This window comes from Myxocyprinus asiaticus, chromosome 28, assembly GCF_019703515.2.
Source record: "Myxocyprinus asiaticus isolate MX2 ecotype Aquarium Trade chromosome 28, UBuf_Myxa_2, whole genome shotgun sequence".
NCBI classification, from domain to species: Eukaryota; Metazoa; Chordata; class Actinopteri; order Cypriniformes; family Catostomidae; genus Myxocyprinus; species Myxocyprinus asiaticus.
The window spans coordinates 38,978,732-39,000,000 of NC_059371.1; the positions used below are offsets into that span (position 1 = coordinate 38,978,732).

Here is a 21,269-nt window from a genome sequence, read left to right on the forward strand (position 1 = left end):
TCAGACAGGTTTCCCTTGTCTGCCATTGGTCGAAGAAACAGCAGGGCCTGACGAAGGTCTCTGACCAAAACCTTTTGTGGTGTAATAAAGATTCACAATCTATTTGACAGTGTACAGGAACTTGTTGCATTAAGTGTCTGCCAAATAAAACGAAGATAGGAGATGCAATTTTTTGACTGTAAAATAGATGCCGGGAGTAGTTACTAAGCCGCACTGTGAAGTGTACTTATCTGAGGATTGATGCATGCTATCCAATGGGCAGCTCTTGATGGCAGGTGCTTTAGGACAAGAGGAAACATACACATCAATGTTTTGCAGTAAAAAAGTAACAAGTCACATAATTTTATCAAGTGGACATTTTAATCTTGACCTTTATTAAGGAAGTTCAGTTATGCCAACTCTCAGAATGATTTAGCATGGTAATGTGAGTATGACATATTGATAGGATATCGGTCTTGGCAGACTAGATCTGCTACGCTGTTGCTGCTGTACGGAGACTTGCTACTGCTGATAACAGATGACAAGTATAAAGAAATACACATGCAAACAAGACATACAAACAATTCCCCAATACAAGAGAACAGAAAAAAATGCAACAATAAAAGAAATGAAAGCATATGGCCTCAGAATTTCAATGAAATTACAAGCCTAAATGACTTTTGTGCTCATATTAAATAGCAGACGAGCTTAAAACCTAATGCCTTGAAATAGCCTACATTTGTTAATTTAATTAAAGCAATATTAAGGATATATAAAAATGGTAAATGACTTCATTACAATATAATCTTCAGAAGTCTACATATTTTTCCAATAAATACTTATATTAAATTATAATAGCAAAAAACAACAAATTAATCAGTTAGCAAAAAAATAAAAAAATAAATAAAAAATAAATATATGTATATACAGTACTGTGCAAATGTTTTAGGCACTTGTGAATAGTGAGGATTTCTTCAAAAATAATGCAATAAATAAATCAATTAATGTCATACAATGTCCAGTAAACATAAAGAAAAAACTAAATCAATATTTGGTGTGACCACCAATTATCCTAGGTACACCTGGACACAGTTTTTCTTGGTTGATGGCAGATAGGATGTTCCAAGCTTCTTAAGACAATATGCCACAGTTCTTCTATCTATTTAGGCTGTCTCAATTACTTCTGTCTCTTCATGAAATCCCAGACACATAGGAGAATGTAAAAAAGTGGAACAGGAATTGGAAGGTGAAGTGGTAATTATATTATGGACCTATGACTTTGCAGTTACGTTGCAAATAAGTCACAGAATTACCCAAATATTACGAATAAATTACATAACTGGACCATTCTGGGTAATGCTGCATTCCGTTCAACTCGGAAAGTCGGATTTTCCAACTTCCTACTGGGAAAACTGCAATGGAATGCCACTTAAAGTCACAATTCCAACTTGAAAAGTCATGCGGAAATGTTAAACTCCGATTTCACCGAGATGCAGGTGCGTGACGTCACACAATCATGTCGGCACCCAGGAAGATATACAAAATAAGTGATAAACATTCACATGTATTAAATAATATTGATAAATGAGTCAAAGTTCCTACATAACATGATATTAAAGCATGTTTAACAAACGTTAGCAGAGTAGCAGGTGTTCAAAACATGGTAAACTGAGGATCTAAAGACGACGTTGTGAATTGGTCTTATAATGGTAATGAAATTACAAGCCTGTGACATTACAGTTTCGTTGCCTATTAGTAAGTCATGAAATTACAAAAAAGGATGAATAAATTACATAACTGGTTCATCGTGTGTTAGCAGGGCTGCTAGCTTTCCTATGTGTATTCCAGCATTATTCCAGCTTTTGAGTTCAACAAGAAGAGAAAGCCAGTGCAATGAAAGAGTGAAGCCCAAAAGACAATGTAGGCAATGCACAAATCATAATCTTCAATTTATAAATGTGTGAAAATAAAGACAACACAGTTAAAATGATATTAAATGCGAGTGGTCTAATTGAAATGGAATGCTGCTGCACACAACTGAATCGCATATTATTATTATTGTTTTAGTTGTTGTTGTGATGGTGTTTCCTCTCCATTAGTAAAGCAATAAATGCTTCATTATGTGTGGTGACTGAAGGTTTTGGGCTTTAAAATAACTGGAGTTCAGAACTCACTTTTAAATGATTTGTATATGTGTTTGGAACAACCCTTTAGTTTAACCACCATGACTGCTCTCCCTTCGGATTGCTCTCCCTCTCCCTTCCTGTGGAGGCATCATTTATGCGTTTTGGGACATGTCGGTGTTGAATGATTGACTCACTCACTCATAACACAGTTGTTGACATCTGCTGGTACATTATAAATGGCCACATAAACATATATAAAATAATAGTTGACATTTGGCCTGTAGTTTGGGATGCTACATATATGTGGTGGTGGTGTAGTGGACTAAAGCAGAAGGTTGCTGGTTCACTCCCCACAGTCATCACCATTGTGTCATTGTGTCCTTGAGGAAGGCACTTAACTCCAGGTTGCTCCAGTGGGATTGTCCCTGTAATAAGGGCACTGTAAGTCGCTTTGGAAAAAAGCATCTGCCATATGTAAAAACTGTCGTTTTTCCAAAAAAGGAAATAAATGCATTTTTACAGGAAAATACAGGAAATAAGTATATATAATGTCAAATTTCAGCACTTTTAAAATCTGAGATTAATAGTAGTGCTGTCAGTAGATACCATTTTTTTTATCGTGATTATTCTCATGAATTTTTCATAGTTAATCGTGATTGAAAATTTTAATCTACTGACAGCACAACTTAAAACACTAACTTGAACTTATCAACAGAGGCGTCACAAAACGTCTCGGTTACGTATGTAACCTCGGTTCCCTGAGATGAAGGGAACGAGACATTGCGTCACTAAGCTGACGCTATGGGGGAGTGTCCTTCTACACAACTTAGTTGAAACCCTTCTACAATAATGCCAATTCTAAGATTGGCTATGATGTTTAAGCCCCGCCATTTTAGGTGCAAAGCTGTCCGGTATATAAGTGGGCACGCAAACATAATTTCTCCAAATTTTTGGACTGAGGGACAAAGAGCGCATCGCTCGCACCTCAAAAAACTCTGAGTCTGTAGTGCAGCCAGCTTACGCAATGTCTTGTTCCCTTCTTACTTTACGCTAGATGCATGTGGGTCAAAGATTCTGCCAAATAACTTTAAGTTCAAATTGTGAAACAGTTGTGAGACATTTTAATCAGCTGCCAAGAAAGAAAAAAAGAAAGTAATAGGAAACACAAATGCCCATCTTCATTATCCTAGTTTCTAGCAATAAACTCACTAATGTACATGCACACACTGTTCTCGTATAGCCTACTGAACTGGAACCTACTGAGCATGCAGAACTTCAACAAAACAGGTATTTTTTTCAACTGCACCTGTTAGATAGCTTTTAATATGTAGATACATATTTTCTATTTTTGGCAACTCGAGGTGTGTTCTAACGTTAACAACTGAGCACTCTGGGGGGCCTGGGTAGCTCAGTGTGTATTGACGCTGACTACCACTCCTGGAGTCACAAGTTCGAATCCAGGGCGTGCTGATTGACTCCAGCTAGGTCTCCTAAGCAACCAAATTGGCCTGGTTGCTAGGGAGGGTAGAGTCACATGGGGTAACCTCCTCGTGGTCGCGATTAGTGGTTCTCGCTCTCAATGGGGCGCATAGTAAGTTGTGCGTGGATCGCGGAGAATAGCATGAGCCTCCACATGCTGCGAGTCTCCGCGGTGTCATGCACAACAAGCCACGTGATAAGATGCGCAGATTGACGGTCTCAGAAGCGGAAGCAACAAAACTTTGACTGTTTACTGAGGTTTTAGTTGATGTGTTTAGTTTGATGTGTATTGCTGGTCAGGGGGGCTGAACAATTTTGATTGCAACTGTATATACTAAAGTGGTAACGAATTTGCATTTATGGATATGGTATTTGGCTAATAAATATATGAGGTTTATAATAATAATAATAATAATAGTAGTAGTAGTAGATTCGCAAGTACAGCGTGCGCTCCAACACGTGTCATTACGGTATCGTATATGTGTCCGGAAATGAGTGTGGTGGCAGACACTCTCGTCTTAGTGCTGCTCGTCGGTTTTGGATGCGCGTCGGGTCGGGTCCGGTTTGATGGGCGATGGGTCTGATCGCTCGCGTGCGTAAAGAATGGTTCATCATAGGGATAGTGCTCGTGATTACCTGCGCCAAGTTCGCGCCGTCCGTGGGGGTGAAAGGAGGTGAGATTGATCGCGTGGACACATTTCAGAGCAGTTAATGTACAATAAAATCTTTTAAATCCGTCAATGCGTAAATAACAGTTTCATTTGTATTATCCTTTCATACACAGCTAACATAGCAGCAATGACGCGCCTTTATGCCGTTGTCATCATAAGAATGGGGTCCTCGCATTAATGTGACAAAGCAAAGAGTTGTTATTTCTTTGATATTTGTGCATATGCATTAATGTCGAACTGTTAGGAGGAGTGTGCTTAATGTTTTAGAATTTTTGCATTGACGCATTATAAGGGTGAGTAATTATTTCAAGGGATTTGGATGTGTCTGTGATGGGGACAAACTTTTTAACATGATGCGTCCAGCTAATTTTTCAGTATATATATATATATATATATATATATATATATATATATATATATATATATTTGTAGAGCCATCATGATAGACTTGTTATTGTTCTTTAGAATAATGTAGTGGGTTAGGTGATCAAATTTGTCATTTGGTCCAAATAGGTATGTCCAACAGGTAAATGGTTTTGTCCTCATTGTGTCTTTACCTGTGATGGCAGCAAAGTGACACGTTGCAACACCCGGATCTCAATAATCCTCAATGGGTAGAGAGCAGTTTTCTTTAAAGTATGTTCTTCCTGTTTGTTTGAAGAGATTGGGCAATAATTTGTCAAATCAGAGAAAGAAACTAGAAAAGTTATTAAAGACAAACTTTGAATGTTTGCTTGACAAAGCCTTTACTAAAAGTTTTAAAAGCCTTAAAGATGGATGGATGGATGGATAGATAGATACAGTTGAAGTCAGATGTTTACATACACTTAGGTTGAAGTCATCAAAACTTATTTTTTAACCACTCCTCAGATTTAAAATTAGCAAACTGTAGTTTTGGCAAGTCATTTAGGACATCTGTTTTTGTGCATGACACATGTCATTTTTCCAACAATTGTTTATAGACAGATTGTTTCACTTTTAATTGACCATATCACTATTCCAGTGGGTCAGAAGTTTACATACACTATGTTAACTGTGCCTTTAAGCAGCTTGGATAATTCCAGAAAATGATGTCAAGCCTTTAGGCAATTAGCCAATTAGCTTCTGATAGGAGGTGTACAGAATTGGAGGTGCACTCCTGGATGTATTTTAAGGCCTACCTTCAAACTCCATGCCTCTTTGCTTGACATCATGGGAAAATCAAAAGAAATCAGCCAAGATCTCAGAAAAAAAAATTGTGGATCTCCACAAGACTGGTTCATCCTCGGGAGCAATTTCCAAATGCCTGAAGGTACCACGTTCATCTGTACAAACAATAGTACGCAAGTATAAACACCATGGGACCACGCAGCCTTCGTACCACTCAAGAAGGAGACGCATTCTGTCTCCTGGAAATGAACGTAGTTTGGTGCGAAAAGTACAAATCAATCCTAGAACAACAGCAAAGGACCTTGTGAAGATGCTGGAGGAAACATGTAGACAAGTATCTATATCCACAGTAAAACGAGTACTATATCGACATAACCTTGAAGGCTGCTCAGCAAGGAAGAAGCCACTGCTCAAAAACCACCATAAAAAAGCTAGACTACGGGGGGCCTTGGTAGCTCAGTGAGTATTGACGCTGACCACCACCCCTGGAGTCACTCAGCACGCCCTGGATTCAAACTTGTGACTCCAGGGGTGGTAGTCAGCATCTTTACTTGCTGAGCTACCCAGGCCCCCTAGGTGAACATGTCTTACATTACTTAATGATTTAATTGCTTTTGTCTTTGTTTATTTAATACAACTGAACCTAAACCTGCAGAGTTGTGTACACAATGCATGCCAACTGAGTGGAAATAGCACAAATTAATCTAACAGCACCTCCTGAGATGATTGGAGATCATTTGCTGCATTCTCACAGATTATATTATTCTTGCAAACAGTTTTCAGACAAATGAAACAGAGAAAAAAGAGTGAAAACTCTTTACATGCTCCACGAGACAGGCTCGTGCTGCACGCCACTAAACAAACAGTCTCCAACGGCTCCATTTGCATCCATTTGCATCATGGAATCCACAATGCATGTCAACCGTGAGGAAATAAAGTGAATTAAACTTACAGCACCTCCCGATATGATCTGAGATAATTTTCAGCATTCTCATATACTGCATTATTCTTGCAAACAGTTTTCAGACGAATGAAACAGAGAAAAAAAGAGTGAAAACTCTTTACATGCTCCACGAGACAGGCTCGTGCTGCACACCTCTGTACAAACAGCAAATCAGACACAAGCATTGCCTGCTTTTCTATTGACTGTTCTTAAAAACCTCAAGTGCATATCTTTGTGACTAACAGCATTTCTTTTCATGTGTCACTCCGAGACATCTTGGAGGTCGCCCGCCTGTTGCTGGTAGATGAGCAAACTTACCCACGCATGAAATACATTTGGACAAGGAACTTGCGAACAGGATTCATTCTTGTCGCGTTTGGCGGGTGGCGGGTGCTAGTTTCACATCCTGGCCACTAATAAATTTTGTGACATCCCAGATCCATGGTTTTGCCATTTTTCCGATATTGTCGATCATCATCTGTTCGCAATCAGCACTGGGATTTTTGTAAGACATCATCGATATCCGATTACATCATCCTATCGCCCAGCCCAAGCTTTAACTTCCTGGCTGATTCAATATAACCACATAATTTTTCTTCCTCATGATGCCATCTGTTTTGTGAAGTGCACCAGTCCCTCCTGCTGCAAAGCACCCCCACAACATGATGCTGGCACCCCCATGCTTCACGGCTAAGATGGTGTTCTTCAGCTTGCAGGCCTGCATGTTCATTATGGCCAAAAAGTTCAATTTTTGTTTCATTAGACCAGAGGACATTTCTCAAGATCTTTGTCCCCATGTGCACTTGCAAACTGTAGTCTGGCTTTTTTATGGTGGTTTTGGGGCAGTGGCTTCTTCCTTGCGGAGCAGCCTTTCAGGTTATGTCGATATAGGACTCGTTTTACTGTGGATATAGATACTTGTCTACCTGTTTCCTCCATCTTCACAAGGTCCTTTTCTGTTGTTCTGGGATTGATTTGCACTTTTCTCACCAAACTACGTTCATCTCTAGGAGACAGAATGCGTCTGCTTGAGCGGTATGGTGGCTGCGTGGTCCCACGGTGTTTATACTTACGTACTATTGTTTGTAAAGATGAATGTGGTACCTTCAGGCATTTGGAAATTGCTCCCAAGGATGAACCAGACTTGTGGAGGCCCACCGTTTTTTTTCTGAGGTCTTGGCTGATTTCTTTTGATTTTCCCATGATGTCAAGCAAAGAGGCATGGAGTTTGAAAGTAGGCCTTAAAATACATCCACAGGTACAACTCCAATTCAGTACACCTCCTATCAGAAGCTAACTGGCTAATAGCCTAAAGGCTTGACATCATTTTCTGGAATTTTCCAAGCTGCTTAAAGGCACAGTTAACTTTGTGTATGTAAACTTCTGACCCACTGGAATTGTGATATAGTCAATTAAAAGTGAAACTATCTGTCTATAAACAATTGGTGGAAAAATTACTCATGTCATGCACAAAGTAGATGTCCTAAACGACTTGCCAAAACTATAGTTTGCTATTATAAAATCTGTGGAGCCGTAAAAAAATTAGTTTTAAGGACTTCAAACTAAGTGTATGTAAACATCTGACTTCAACTGTATGTGTACAATGAATTGGCAGTACAGATACATTTTAACAAAACATTTTCATTTATGACCCCTATCTGTCTGTTTGTCTTGTTCTCTCTCAGGTCCTCTTCGGCCAGAGATTACAATCACCTATATTGCTGTGTCTGTAATTTTCTTTAACAGTGGCTTGTCTTTGAAAACAGAGGTATGACCCGATTCAATTCACTTTATTTGAACAGCGATTTTCATTGTTCCAAAGCAGCTTTACAAAGAATAGTGCTTTACAAACCCTCCAGTGAGCATGGAAAATCTCCCAAGATGTAAAAATTATAGAACATTTTAAGATTGATACCAGTGTGCATGTTGGTGACTGTTTTAAAAAGAATTTCTATCCTATTCTCTCTTTCAGGAGTTAGCGAGTGCATTAATGCACGTTAAGTTGCATTTCTTCGTCCAAACATTCACGCTTGTATATTTCCCCATTGCTGTTTGGCTTCTTCTCCAAGTTTTGTCTCTTACAGCGATCAACGAATGGCTTCTGAAAGGGTATGTACTCGTATTTTCTGTTTCTTGCCGTCTTTCCAAACCTCCTCGTTCACAAACACTCTTTCTACCTGTCCAGCACTCATCTGAATGGAGTCTCTGTCAATAGGTTGGTTCAGTTGGGTAACAGGATCTCAGAGGTTTTCTGTGTTAGACCGTAAGGTTATGTTCCTTCTAGAGTTGTCATAATTACCTGAAACACCCAACTTATAGAGGGAAAATACTCATAACATTTTGAGATGAGTCAGTATTGTGCAACCATTAACTCTGCAGTATAATAATGCAGCAGGGAAGGGCCAGTTTTTAAGTTAAAGAGCAACAAGCGTGCTGTTCACCCCTGTTAGGTGTAAATACAGTGGAAAGCAGTGATATTAATGTCATTTAAATGTAGAGTAATGCATGTTAATTAGTATTTATTAAGGCCTGCTTGTGTGTGTGTGTGTGTGTGTGTGTGTGTGTGTGTGTGTGTGTGTGTGTGTGTGTGTGTGTGTGTGTGTGTGTGTGTGTGTGTGTGTTCTCTCGCAGGTTGCAGACGGTTGCGTGTATGCCTCCTCCAGTCTCCTCTGCTGTCATTCTGACTAAAGCTGTAGGAGGAAATGAGGTAAAATGATTGTAACAGCTTTATAAAGACAAAAGTTCAGCTTTACAAACACACTCTACCACAATTGTACCAACGCACTCTGCAAAAACTGTCACAAATTTACAAACACTCCACAACAATCGCAACTTTACAAACATGCAATAAAAACAATCACAACTTTACAAAACATTTCAATGCATCTTTACAAATATTTTTTAAATCATGAGTTTACAAACACACTCCATTGCAGCTTTACAAGCATACTCTACCGCAGCTGTTACAACTTTACAAACACTCCACAACAGTTACAACTTTACAAACACATGCAATAAAAACAATCACAACTTTACAAAGACATTTCAACGCAACTTTACAAATACTTTTTTAAATCACAAATTTACAAACACACTCCGTTACAACTTTACATACACACTCCATTACAACTTTATAAGCATACTCTAGCACAACTTTACAAACACTCACAACAATCGCAACTTTACAAACACACGCAATCAAAACAATCACAACGTTACAGTCTTTTCAACGCAACTTTACAAATACTTTTTTTTAAATCACAACTTTACACAGACACTCCATCACAACTTTACAAACGCACTCGACCACAACAGTCACAACTTTACAAACACTCACAACAATCACAGCTTTACAAACACGCTACATCACAACAGTCACAATTTTACATGGGCAAAAGTTTATCAAGACACTCCATCATAAAATCCACAACTTTACAAACACACTCCACTACAACATTCTCAACTTTACAAAGACTTCACACACACACAAAGTGACAACAAGTGGTGCAGTTAGTTAAAAACATTGCAGTGAATTGTATTTATATATGTTTATTTTCTTTCTTTACAGGCTGCAGCCATTTTTAATTCTGCATTTGGGAGCTTTCTGGTAAGTCTGATAATGCTGAGAGAGAGGACAGGAGTGAGGGGGAGAAGATGCAAAGCACATAAATAATGATGCTCATTTTAAGACTGACGGCTGTGATTGGTTCTTTTTTTGTTCTGCAGGGAATCGTGGTCACTCCTCTCCTGTTACTGGTGTTTGTGAGTGACATTCATCTTGATGCACACACACTAATATCATGTTGTGTGTATAATATTGTTTATATGTGTGTTTATAGTATGTTTAAAGTAATTGTTCCTCTGTTGTAGAGTTTGTGCAGTTATGATTTGTTGGGTGCTTTTTGTGTCATATGTGTAAATAATGACTTTAACAATGAATAGCTGACACCAGTTATTTAAAGTACATACGTCAGCCATATTTTATTCATAACTGTCCCTTAATATTAATTACTCTTCCATAAATAAATAAAAAAACTCATAATGACATCATTATCCATCAAGCAAGTAAACTCTGCTAATGATGAGTAAATGTCTCATGTTTTTATCACTTTATCTAATTCTTTCTTAGGTTTAAATGTTAGAAAGGGACAATCATAATTTTTGAACCCTGATTTGTAAATTAGTCAGCCCTGTTGACAAACCTATTACTTTACAGAAGGCACAATTACAGTTAATCACAACATTTATTCATATTTTTTTAATTTAGCTTAAAGGCCCAATGCAATTTATAACAGTTAGTTGCACTTTTTGTCTGATAGAACTTTTGAAAAATAATAATAATTAAAAAAAAAACTTTCATAGGATTACTCATGTAATAGTGATATGTGTGTGTGTGTGTGTGTGTGTGAAGCTGGGCTCGTCGTCCTCTGTTCCATTCTCTTCCATCTTCTCGCAGCTGTTCATGACGGTGGTTGTCCCCCTCATAGTTGGACAGGTGAGTGTGTTTTTATGGCCTGTAATAATATTTCATAAACCTGTCAAGCAGCTGTGATTTAGTAAGTGTATGTGTATAGGTGTGCAGGAGGTTCCTGAGAGAGTGTCTGGACCGTCGGAAGCCTCCATTCGGGACGGTGAGCAGTGTGGTTCTGCTTATGATCATCTACACCACCTTCTGTGACACCTTCTCCAACCCCAACATAGAGCTGGACCACCTGAGTCTACTGCTCATCGTCTTCATCAGTGAGTGACACCATAAGCTCATTCACATTTACATATTAACACCTCGCAACTTGGCATATTATGGCAGGGGCTCTTATACATTTCATTTCACTACTTCTTTCTCTCTTTCAGTTTTTTCCATTCAGTTGAGCTTCATGGCTCTGATATTTTTCTTGTCTACAAGGTGAGGCACACACACACACACCTCTGACTCATTGGGAGATTATTCATAAATCCATTCTTTAAAATGATTTACAGAAATTCATTATTTCATGAAATTCATTATTTCATGAGTATGGTCCATTGATCTCACAGTGGCTACATTATATGTTTATTATATGTGATTGCGTTTAGAAATTTTTTTATGTATTACTGTGACAGTTGTATATTTTAAGTATTGTTTGTGGTTTTGTAGGAAGACCTCTGGTTTCACTGCAGCCGATTCAGTGGCCATCTTGTTTTGTGCCACACATAAATCCCTCACCTTAGGTAACACACACATGTATTTTTTAATAACTATGCTGTAATCCTTACATACTTTAAGCAATTAAATTTTTTTCATTAAGACATTAAATAGTCCCTTTATGAAGCTTTTATTGCTATGCTACTCTGTGCTGCAGTATACATTACTATGCTATACTAAACTACTGTACTATACAATAACAAAAACTAACATAATCCCTCACTGTTAGATATACTATACTATAGCAAAACCTGCCATATGCTATGCTATACTAAACTGCATTAATATACCATTGCAAAACCTAACCTTAACCCTTACTTTTGGGCATACTATGCTTTACTATACTATAGTAAAAACTAACCTAATCCCTCACAGTTGACTATACTATACTAGAGAAGAAACTAACCTAATCCCTCACAGTTGACTATACTATACTAGAGCAAAAACTAACCTAATCCCTCACAGTTGACTATACTATACTAGAGAAGAAACTAACCTAATCCCTCACAGTTGACTATACTATACTAGAGAAGAAACTAACCTAATCCCTCACAGTTGACTATACTAGAGCAGAAACTAACCTAATCCCTCACAGTTGACTATACTATACTAGAGTAATAACTAACCCTCACAGTTGACTATACTATACTAGAGCAAAAACTAACCTAATCCCTCACAGTTGACTATACTAGAGCAGAAACTAACCTAATCCCTCACAGTTGACTATACTATACTAGAGTAATAACTAACCCTCACAGTTGACTATACTATACTAGAGCAGAAACTAACCTAATCCCTCACAGTTGACTATACTGTACTAGAGCAGAAACTAACCTAATCCCTCACAGTCGACTATACTATACTAGAGCAGAAACTAACCTAATCCCTCACAGTTGACTATACTATACTAGAGCAAAAACTAACCTAATCCCTCACAGTTGACTATACTAGAGCAGAAACTAACCTAATCCCTCACAGTTGACTATACTATACTAGAGCAAAAACTAACCTAATCCCTCACAGTTGACTATACTAGAGCAGAAACTAACCTAATCCCTCACAGTTGACTATACTATACTAGAGCAGAAACTAACCTAATCCCTCACAGTTGACTATACTATACTAGAGCAGAAACTAACCTAATCCCTCACAGTTGACTATACTAGAGCAGAAACTAACCTAATCCCTCACAGTTGACTATACTGTACTAGAGCAGAAACTAACCTAATCCCTCACAGTCGACTATACTATACTAGAGCAGAAACTAACCTAATCCCTCACAGTTGACTATACTATACTAGAGCAAAAACTAACCTAATCCCTCACAGTTGACTATACTAGAGCAGAAACTAACCTAATCCCTCACAGTTGACTATACTATACTAGAGAAGAAACTAACGTAATCCCTCACAGTTGGTTATACTAGAGCAGAAACTAACCTAATCCCTCACAGTTGACTATACTATACTAGAGCAGAAACTAACCTAATCCCTCACAGTTGACTATACTATACTAGAGCAGAAACTAACCTAATCCCTCACAGTTAACTATACTATACTAGAGAAGAAACTAACCTAATCCCTCACAGTTGGTTATACTATACTAGAGCAAAACCTGCCAAATCCTATGCTATACAAAATTGTACACTACTATACCACTGCAAAACCAAACCTTAACCCTTACTTTTGGGCATACTATACTTTACTGTACTATAGTAAAAACGAATGTAATCCCTCACAGTTGACCATACTATACTAGAGCAAAAACCAACCCAATCCCTCACAGTTGGTTAATCTATACTATAGGAAAAACCTGCGGTATGCTATGCTATACTTTACTGTACATTACTATACCATAGCAAAATCTAATCCTATACTTGCAGTATACAATACTTTACTATATTGTAGTAAAAACTAACCTAGTCCCTCACTGTTGGCTATACTGTACTGTATGCTACTGTACTTTACTATAGCAGAAAGTAACCTAATCCCTCACAGTTGATTATACTATTTTATATTATAGCAAAACCTGCTGTATGCTTTGCTATACTATACTGCACATTGCTATACCATAGCAAAATCTAACTTTATACATAATGTGGTTTACTATAGCAAAACCTAACCTAATCCCTGACCATTGGTTAAACTATACTATAACCAAACATGCTATTCTATACTATACTTAAAATACTATAGCAAAACCTAACCTAATCCCTCACCGTTGGCTATAAAATACATTACAATACTATAGCAAAAAAACTGACAATCCCTCACCATTGTTTAAACTATACTATAATATAGCAAAACTTGCTTATATGCTATGCTATATTATACTGTACTTTACTACAGCAAAACCTAACCTAATCTTTCACCGTTGGGTATTCTATACTATAGTTTACTATACTATAGCAAAACCTAGCCTAATCCTTCACCGTTGGCTATACTATACTATAGTAAAAACAAACTTAAAGTCGGCATGAAACGACTTCTGTATTGTGATGTATTTCCGAGTAAAATCACAGTTGCCTCCGCATCTGAGACAGTCAACCCGTGCATCTTATCACGTGGCTTGTTGAGCGCGTTGCCACGGAGACATAGCGCGTGTGGAGGCTTCACGCCATCCACCGCGGCATCCGCGCTCAATGCACCATGCGCTCCACCGAGAACAAACCACATTATAGCGACCACGAAGAGGTTACCCCATGTGACTCTACCCTCCCTAGCAACCAGGCCAATTTGGTTGCTTAGGAGACCTGGCTGGAGTCACTCAGCATGCCCTGGGATTCGAACTAGCGAACTATAAAATATAGCCATTGCATAGCGGAACAGAGGCAGATCTGAATGCGAGTTTGCAGCGGACACACACACCCCCCCCACCACTGTGCTGCTTGAATCAGTGCCGGTTATCGGTGAAACTGAGCAGCAGTCTCAACACATTAATGATCAAACTGACAGCAAACGCACAAGCACATGGTCTATGCTTAAGATGAGGCTGTAGCCACTGAAAAACGAGTGAGTAAAAGATAATCATATTTTAACTTTTTGAATCACAATACACTAAATATAAAGGAAAAAACACTTACTCGTGCTGTGCATCCCAAGATAACTGCATTCAAAAATATAAATAAACTCCAGCGGCATCCAAAGCGTTGTATTCATTAGTGATCACCTCAGCAATTCGGGCATGAAATGTCTCAAATACAGTCGTGAATTAGCCGTTATTCCTCCTCATTTGAAATGTAAATTCAAGCCAGCTGACCCGTAACCAAGGAAGTTTGGGTTAAGGAACGATAGTTTTGAAGGGAAACAAACGAAAATACACCTTGCCATCTTCACCAACATGCAATTGACACTTCGTTCAACTCTACGCAAAGTTGTGGTATTTATAAGAAAGGGGAGGGATTTAAGCGGACTAAATGATTGGAGAAGTCCTGCATACGTCACCAGAGAGAAGTCTGTCGTTTCAACAGAAGATCAAGTTATCAGAATCAGAATGAGCTTTATTGCCTACTGTTCTCGCATACACAAGGAATTTTTACAACATTTTGATTAAAGATTACGAGGTCGAAAAAAATAAAAAATAAAATAAAACTTACAGTATGCATGGATGAATCGTTCACAAAAAGATCAATAACATGCATTTAGAAAATAGAGGGTGAATTTTCATTTCATGCTGATTTACTGTATTTTACGATATATGAATACTATACTACATTATACTATAGCAAAACCTAACCTAATCCCTCACATTTGGTGATACTATACTATACCATACTATACTATATTATACTATAGCAAAACCAATTGCCTCACCTTTGGTAAAAGATGCAATACACACTTCAAAGTATGTTAATTGTGTCCTAGTTTAGCTAACTGATAACACTGGTTTAATTACTCGTGTGTGTGTGTGTGTGTGTGTGTGTGTGTGTGTGTGTAGGTATCCCTATGCTGAAGATTGTGTTTGAGGGATATGAGCATCTGTCTTTGATATCAGTTCCTCTGTTGATCTATCATCCTGCTCAGATCCTGCTGGGCAGCATTCTATTGCCCTCCATTAAAACATGGATGAGTGTAAGACAGAAGGTAACACATTCAGTGATTACATATGATGAGAGCAAACTCACTGATCAACTGTCAAAATGACGTAATTTTAAGTCTATGACATAATTTAAGTCTATGATTTTACACTTTCACAGGCTGTTAGAAATGAGAAGATAGGGGCCTGGGTAGCTCAGTGGTAAAAGACACTGGCTACCACCCCTGGAGTTCGCTAGTTCGAATCCCAGGGTGTGCTGAGTGACTCCAGCCAGGTCTCCTAAGCAACCAAATTGGCCCGTTTGCTAGGGAGGGTAGAGTCACACGGGGTAACCTCCTCGTGGTCGCTATAATGTGGTTTGTTCTCGGTGGGGCGCGTGGTGAGTTGAGTGCAGATGCCGCGGTGGATGGCGTGAAGCCTCCACACACGCTATGTCTCTGTTGCAACGCGCTCAACAAACCACGTGAAGCCACGTTGATGGTCTCAGACTTGGAGGCAACTGGGATTTGTCCTCCACCACCCAGATTGAGGCGAATCACTACGCGACCACGAGGATTTAAAAGCGCACTGGGAATTGGGCATTCCAAATTGGGTGAAAAAAAAAAAAAAAAGAAATGAGAAGATAATGGCCTGTGTTGGGTTAGAGAGGGAGTTTTAATCCAAAATGTAATTCCTTTACAGACCCTGACACCCATATGAACCACGTTGTCAATTGGAAGCTGTGAAAAACTTGGCTGTGCCAAACCAAACCAGGAAAAACAAGACCAAACCAGACAGAGGTGCAGTTCTGCTGTCCTGATCACAGGATGGGGGAGGATTTGACTCGGTGGAAGGATACATTGGATTAAGTGCCTTATCACAACTAACAGGGACCTCAGATAGCTGTATACTGCCTCCCTACAGGGACTATAGATGAACACATAACCTAAAATGATTCCATGAGCTTTTTTTAAAATGGATATCTGAATGTATATTTGTATTTTTATATGAAGTGTCAAATCATTTCTTAGCTCAGTTCTTGACGGCACTCAGACCTTCTCAAAGGATTTATTTTTGTTTGTTTTATTGATATAACTAAATAGAGCAAAGCCAGACTTGCAGGAAGAGCTCCAACCATCTTTCGTCTTTTGGTTTTTGCAAAATTAAGATTGTAACTTGATACCGATGATGAACCTTGGATATTTTTGTGGCAGTAAAGAAGTTTCGACAGAAAGAGACTTATTTCTATCATTGACTTTATTATGGTTTGTTTGTTTTGTTGGAGAACTTTGCCATTCTCTTTTGCGGTGACTTTACTTTTGCCATCCAACACACTTCCTGTGTGAATTTACGTTACTGAAGACAATAAATATTGTCATAAATTCAATAAATGACTGTGTAGTTTTCTGTGCAAACTCTTTCTTGTGGTGAATGATACAAAACATGAGACCACAACATGGCAAATTAAACTTTTATACAAGAAGACACTGGGCCTATAGATGCAAATACATCCATAATTTATTAACATTGATTTCTCTTTCCAAATCAAATACAGCTTAAACAAATTAAAGGGTATATAACAACATTTGGAAGTTTAATTTTGTGAAAGTGTGGTTGTTTATATTCTATGTGCGTGTTTAATGGGTCTAGAAAAGTATAGCAGTTCAGGCAGAACAACGAAGTCAACCCTAGTGTTTCTAAATTTATAATCAACAACTTAAAATTAATATTTTTATATATTTCCATCATTTTTTATTCAATTATGTCATACATTACCTCAATAAAGACCTAATATGCACCTATGATGCCTAAAAATGGTGTCTAAGTAGGCAGCTCACTGGGGTTTGGAACAGAGCTCATGTTTACACTATGTGTTTGCTCAGTTTCCTGTTGGTGTTTTAAGGTCATACTCCGCTTGTAGCACCAGGTAACTGTTCTGCCGTATTTTGCACACCTGCACCAGATCTCCACACTCTTGCACGTGGATGATGCCTCTGTTGTCATGGCTATGGTCATTAAGTGACACGGCGGTGCGCTTGTGACAATGCTTCCTCTGCAGGTACCTGAGACCCACGGCTATAACCATGCCCAGCGTGGCAGAGAGGCCCAGCAGCAGACCCAGCTCGGATACACTCTGCCTGGGCACACGCTCCAGCATATCCCCTCCCTTCTCTGGAGTTCCAGATGGACCTTTGGCATGTTTAGGTGGTTTGAGATGGATGCCTCCAGACAGATCGGAGGAGTCTCTCTCACTCTTGATCCAAAAGTCAGCACCCTCCGTGGGCTCCCAGGAAGGCAGGAGGTCTGAGAGAGACAGACGGGGTGCCGGGGAGGGTTTGGGATTCAGGGATGGATTGACGGGTGTGAAAATTTGTGTTTTTGTGGACAGGGTTGTAGCTGAATCTGAAGAGGTGAATGAGCTTTGAACAGTGTTTTTGTGTGTGTTGATTAATGGGGTAGTTTGTGTTTGTGTAGGCAAAGGTGTGTGGTTGTGTGTTTGTTGGGTTAACTTCAGTGTAGATGCATCGGTTTGAGCTTCTAACAACATGTTGAGGTCCATGTTTGTGTTGTTAGCAGTGATTTTGTGCATGTTCATGTGTGTATTTAGGTTAGGGTGTGTGATGTGAGTGTATAATGGTGTGTAGGTATGTGTTTGTTGTGTTGATGTTCGTGTTGATGTATGTGTTTGTGTATCTATGCTGGTGTGAGCTTGTAACTGCATGTCGAGATCCGTGTGTGTGTTGTTAGCAGTGATATTGAGTTTGTTAGTGGGTTTTAGTATTTTTGTGTTACGGTGTGACTGTACGTTAGTGTTTGGAGAGCTGTAGACGTTCTGGAATAAAGACACACGTGGGAAATTTTGTGTGGAAGTGTGTATATACGCCGAAATAGATGTTTGCATGTCATTCGCTGATTCTGTGTTTGTGTGTGCATTAAATATTGGGGATGTGTTTATGTTATACTTTGAGCGTGGATTAGTGTGTGTAGACATGGTTGTGTATGTGAACAGGGGTGTGTATTGCACCGTTTGTTCCAGTATAGAAGCTGCACAAACAGAAAACACATGAAACATTAAAGATCTACAAGATTTTGTACATTGTCAAAAGAAAATATGACTAGTGGGTGTTCTCAGTAGTTGTCTGGGCATTGGTATGTGGTTTCTAAGGTGTTCTGAGGGGGTTTAAGTGCTATGAATTCATGTTAGGTGGTTGCTTGCCAAGCCAAAAGTGCCAACCCACCCCAAATCTCAATTATATTTTGGTCTCTAGATATGGCTCTTGGATTTGGATCCGCCAGGAAAAAAATCGTAAGTCTGATTGCTTAGAAAAGTAAATACACACCTCTCCTCAATAAGCCACATCATTTGAGGTGCCATTCATATCTGTAGCACAAACGGTTTGGGAGGAGTTACATGCTTAAGATTAATTTTTAGAGTTACCGGTTTGTTCAAGTCACTCATATTGATATGAGCTATAATAGTAATGATGCTTGCCTTACACCTTTTATTACTTACAGATACTATGTGTGTATATAATGTGTATGTTTGGTTATAATCACCTGTTAAGTCCTGTGTTGATTGTCCCGTGCCACTGTCGGTGATCTGAGAACTTCGTGTCCCATCGTGTACCACCGCTGATCTGATTCGAGCCCAGTACACAAAATAAGACTGAACCAGTGTAATGCTACAAAGAGACAGAGAGAGACTGATTAGACCAAAAACTGTTTACATTTGTGTGTTGTGTTGTTATGTGTTGTGTGTCTAACCAGCTTGACCAAGATCAGAAAGATAGTCTACTGAGCCAAATCCAGCTGATCAACCATCAACACCAGCTTGGACCAAATAATGGCCATAAATGATCACATTGGACCAGCTCGGACCCCTGTTAAACCAACTACCATTAGAACCTGTTTTTAGATGGATTGTTTTGCATGTTTTCCTTGCGAAAACTGAGCTCCTTGTCTTAACGGCCAACCCTGCTGTTGAACACAACATCACCATTCAGCTGGGTTCATCTACAATAATACCTTCCAAAACGGTCAGAAATCTAGGGGTTACCATCGACAACCAACTTAATTTCACAGACCACATCTCAAAGACAGCATGTACATGTGGATTTACACTCTACAAGATCAGGAAAATAAGGCCCTTCCTTTCTGAACATGCCACACAACTTCTTGTTCAGTCACTTGCAATTAGGCCTCTGTAAATGATCCAGAATGCAGCAGCACATCTGGTCTTCAACGAACCCAAGGGAGCGTTTGTTACACCACTCCTTGTCCCTCTACACTGGTTGCCAGTTGCTGCACGTATTAAGCTCAAGGCTCTGATTCTGGCATATATATATAATTATTGTTGCACTCTAAATCTCTGTCTTCGATAATATTTTTCTGATGCAACTGAAACTTTGTAAAACAGCACTTTTTGTACTACTGTCTCCTTAAGATTAATCGCTTATGTTGTATTATTCCTCTTTTGTAAGTCACTTTGGATAAAAGTGTCTGCCAAATGAGTAAATGTAATGTTTATGGTTAAAAAGTTAGCAGTTAACTTTTGAACAGTGAGCTGATCGTAACCATTTATTTCTGGAAAAATCTTGTGATCACTTTAATTTATTGCGGGATTTATTTCAGAAAACCTTTTTTTTTTCACTGTTGGCTTGGGATGCCTGTTGGCCAAAGATCTTGTTATTTATGCACCTCATCTGCCCTCATTTGCGTAGTATGTGCGCTCCTGCAACAAGATGATTGAACCTTGTTATGTAATGTGAGCAGTACAGCAATTCAGGGAGACCCGTAGTGAGTGTGCAGCTTAAGCGTGGATTCTTACTAAAATCGCAGGTCACCGCTGGGTCGTGGTGGGGCTCTCCAGCTGAAGGACATGTTCCTCTTGAGCATTTTGTCTGAGTGTGTCACGGTGTCATCTGTGCTGAGGCAGGACAGTGTATGTGTACTGGGGGGGTGAAGTGTGAACTCCCCCCTGACCACCCGGTCCTCCAGAACTGACCGTGCCTGCAGCAGAAACCCCATAAATGCCAGCGAACTCTGAACAGTTACTGAACAAAACAACACACACATACGAACTGTTAGTGGTCATGATGCAAACTATGATAGATAGATAGATAGATAGTGTGCTTGCGTGTGTTTACCTGTGAGTGTGTGTTGTGGCAGGTATACTGATCGACTGGTGCGGATCGTGACAGCGGAGTGTGTGCGTGTGTATTGTGGAAGTGAGCTGATGTGACCTGGCTTCATGTTCACACATGACAAAACACTTGCTCCACGGGAGAAACACACACCACGGATGGAAAACACACAGACAATCACACATCCAACCAACACTGCCTTCAGCAAAATCTTCATTATGTGCCTTCTGCCAAGTAAACACACACACAAAGTTAGAGACCACCTCCTTCATCATGATCAGAGTTCGTGTTTTTGTGTGTGTGTATTTTAGGGCTGTCAATTAATTTAGTGTGATTAATTGTATAAAAAAAAAAAACAGGTTAAAAAATAAAACAATTAATCATGCCCCTCTAGGGTGTATGTTGATTCTGGAAAAGAAGTACACATTTTTTTTTTCTATCATCAGAGCAATTCAAACTTGAAGTACATGTGTAGCAGGGGGCAGTCAGCACGCCTCCACAAACCTCACAAGCAGCACAGCCTCAGAATGATAGCCGGACACATAGCACACAGGCTGTGTCTAGAAGGTAACCGTCTGGATG

The 21,269-nt window shown here is 39.1% G+C and overlaps 1 protein-coding gene and 1 long non-coding RNA gene across 10 annotated transcripts; one reads left to right on the forward strand and one right to left on the reverse strand.

Annotated features, from left to right (window-relative positions):
• Positions 1 to 4,066: 4,066 nt before the first annotated feature.
• On the forward strand, positions 4,067 to 16,941 carry LOC127418810 (sodium/bile acid cotransporter 7-like). 2 transcript variants are annotated; one of them, XM_051659650.1, is made up of 13 exons: positions 4,126 to 4,258; positions 4,769 to 4,891; positions 8,033 to 8,115; positions 8,320 to 8,456; positions 8,979 to 9,054; positions 9,916 to 9,954; positions 10,074 to 10,109; positions 10,759 to 10,842; positions 10,922 to 11,087; positions 11,199 to 11,250; positions 11,482 to 11,555; positions 15,466 to 15,611; positions 16,246 to 16,941. In XM_051659650.1, the coding sequence occupies exons 4-13, from the start codon at positions 8,338 to 8,340 to the stop codon at positions 16,261 to 16,263; spliced, it is 810 nt and encodes a 269-aa protein (XP_051515610.1). In that variant the 5' UTR covers positions 4,126 to 4,258; positions 4,769 to 4,891; positions 8,033 to 8,115; positions 8,320 to 8,337; the 3' UTR covers positions 16,264 to 16,941. The 2 variants fall into 2 exon arrangements, with proteins under 2 accessions (XP_051515609.1, XP_051515610.1); XM_051659649.1 differs by lacking the exon at positions 4,769 to 4,891 and having other exon boundaries at positions 4,067 to 4,258.
• LOC127418857 (uncharacterized) lies at positions 11,568 to 15,458 on the reverse strand. 8 transcript variants are annotated; one of them, XR_007893550.1, is made up of 4 exons: positions 12,969 to 15,458; positions 12,709 to 12,883; positions 12,195 to 12,623; positions 11,568 to 12,025 (listed from the first exon to the last, which is right to left on the reverse strand). It is a non-coding gene; the product is annotated as an uncharacterized LOC127418857 (long non-coding RNA). The 8 variants fall into 8 exon arrangements; XR_007893548.1 differs by having other exon boundaries at positions 12,195 to 12,668; XR_007893547.1 differs by having other exon boundaries at positions 12,195 to 12,883; positions 13,014 to 15,458.
• Positions 16,942 to 21,269: the final 4,328 nt, after the last annotated feature.

Bases quoted from the DNA above. Each gene is read 5' to 3' on its own strand.
- LOC127418810 (XM_051659649.1), top strand. From the start codon at position 4,159: ATGGGTCTGATCGCTCGCGTGCGTAAAGAATGGTTCATCATAGGGATA. The intron at 9,955-10,073 runs GTAAGTCTGATA...TTTGTTCTGCAG, and splicing joins CTGCATTTGGGAGCTTTCTG to GGAATCGTGGTCACTCCTCT. The intron at 10,110-10,758 runs GTGAGTGACATT...GTGTGTGTGAAG, and splicing joins CTCTCCTGTTACTGGTGTTT to CTGGGCTCGTCGTCCTCTGT.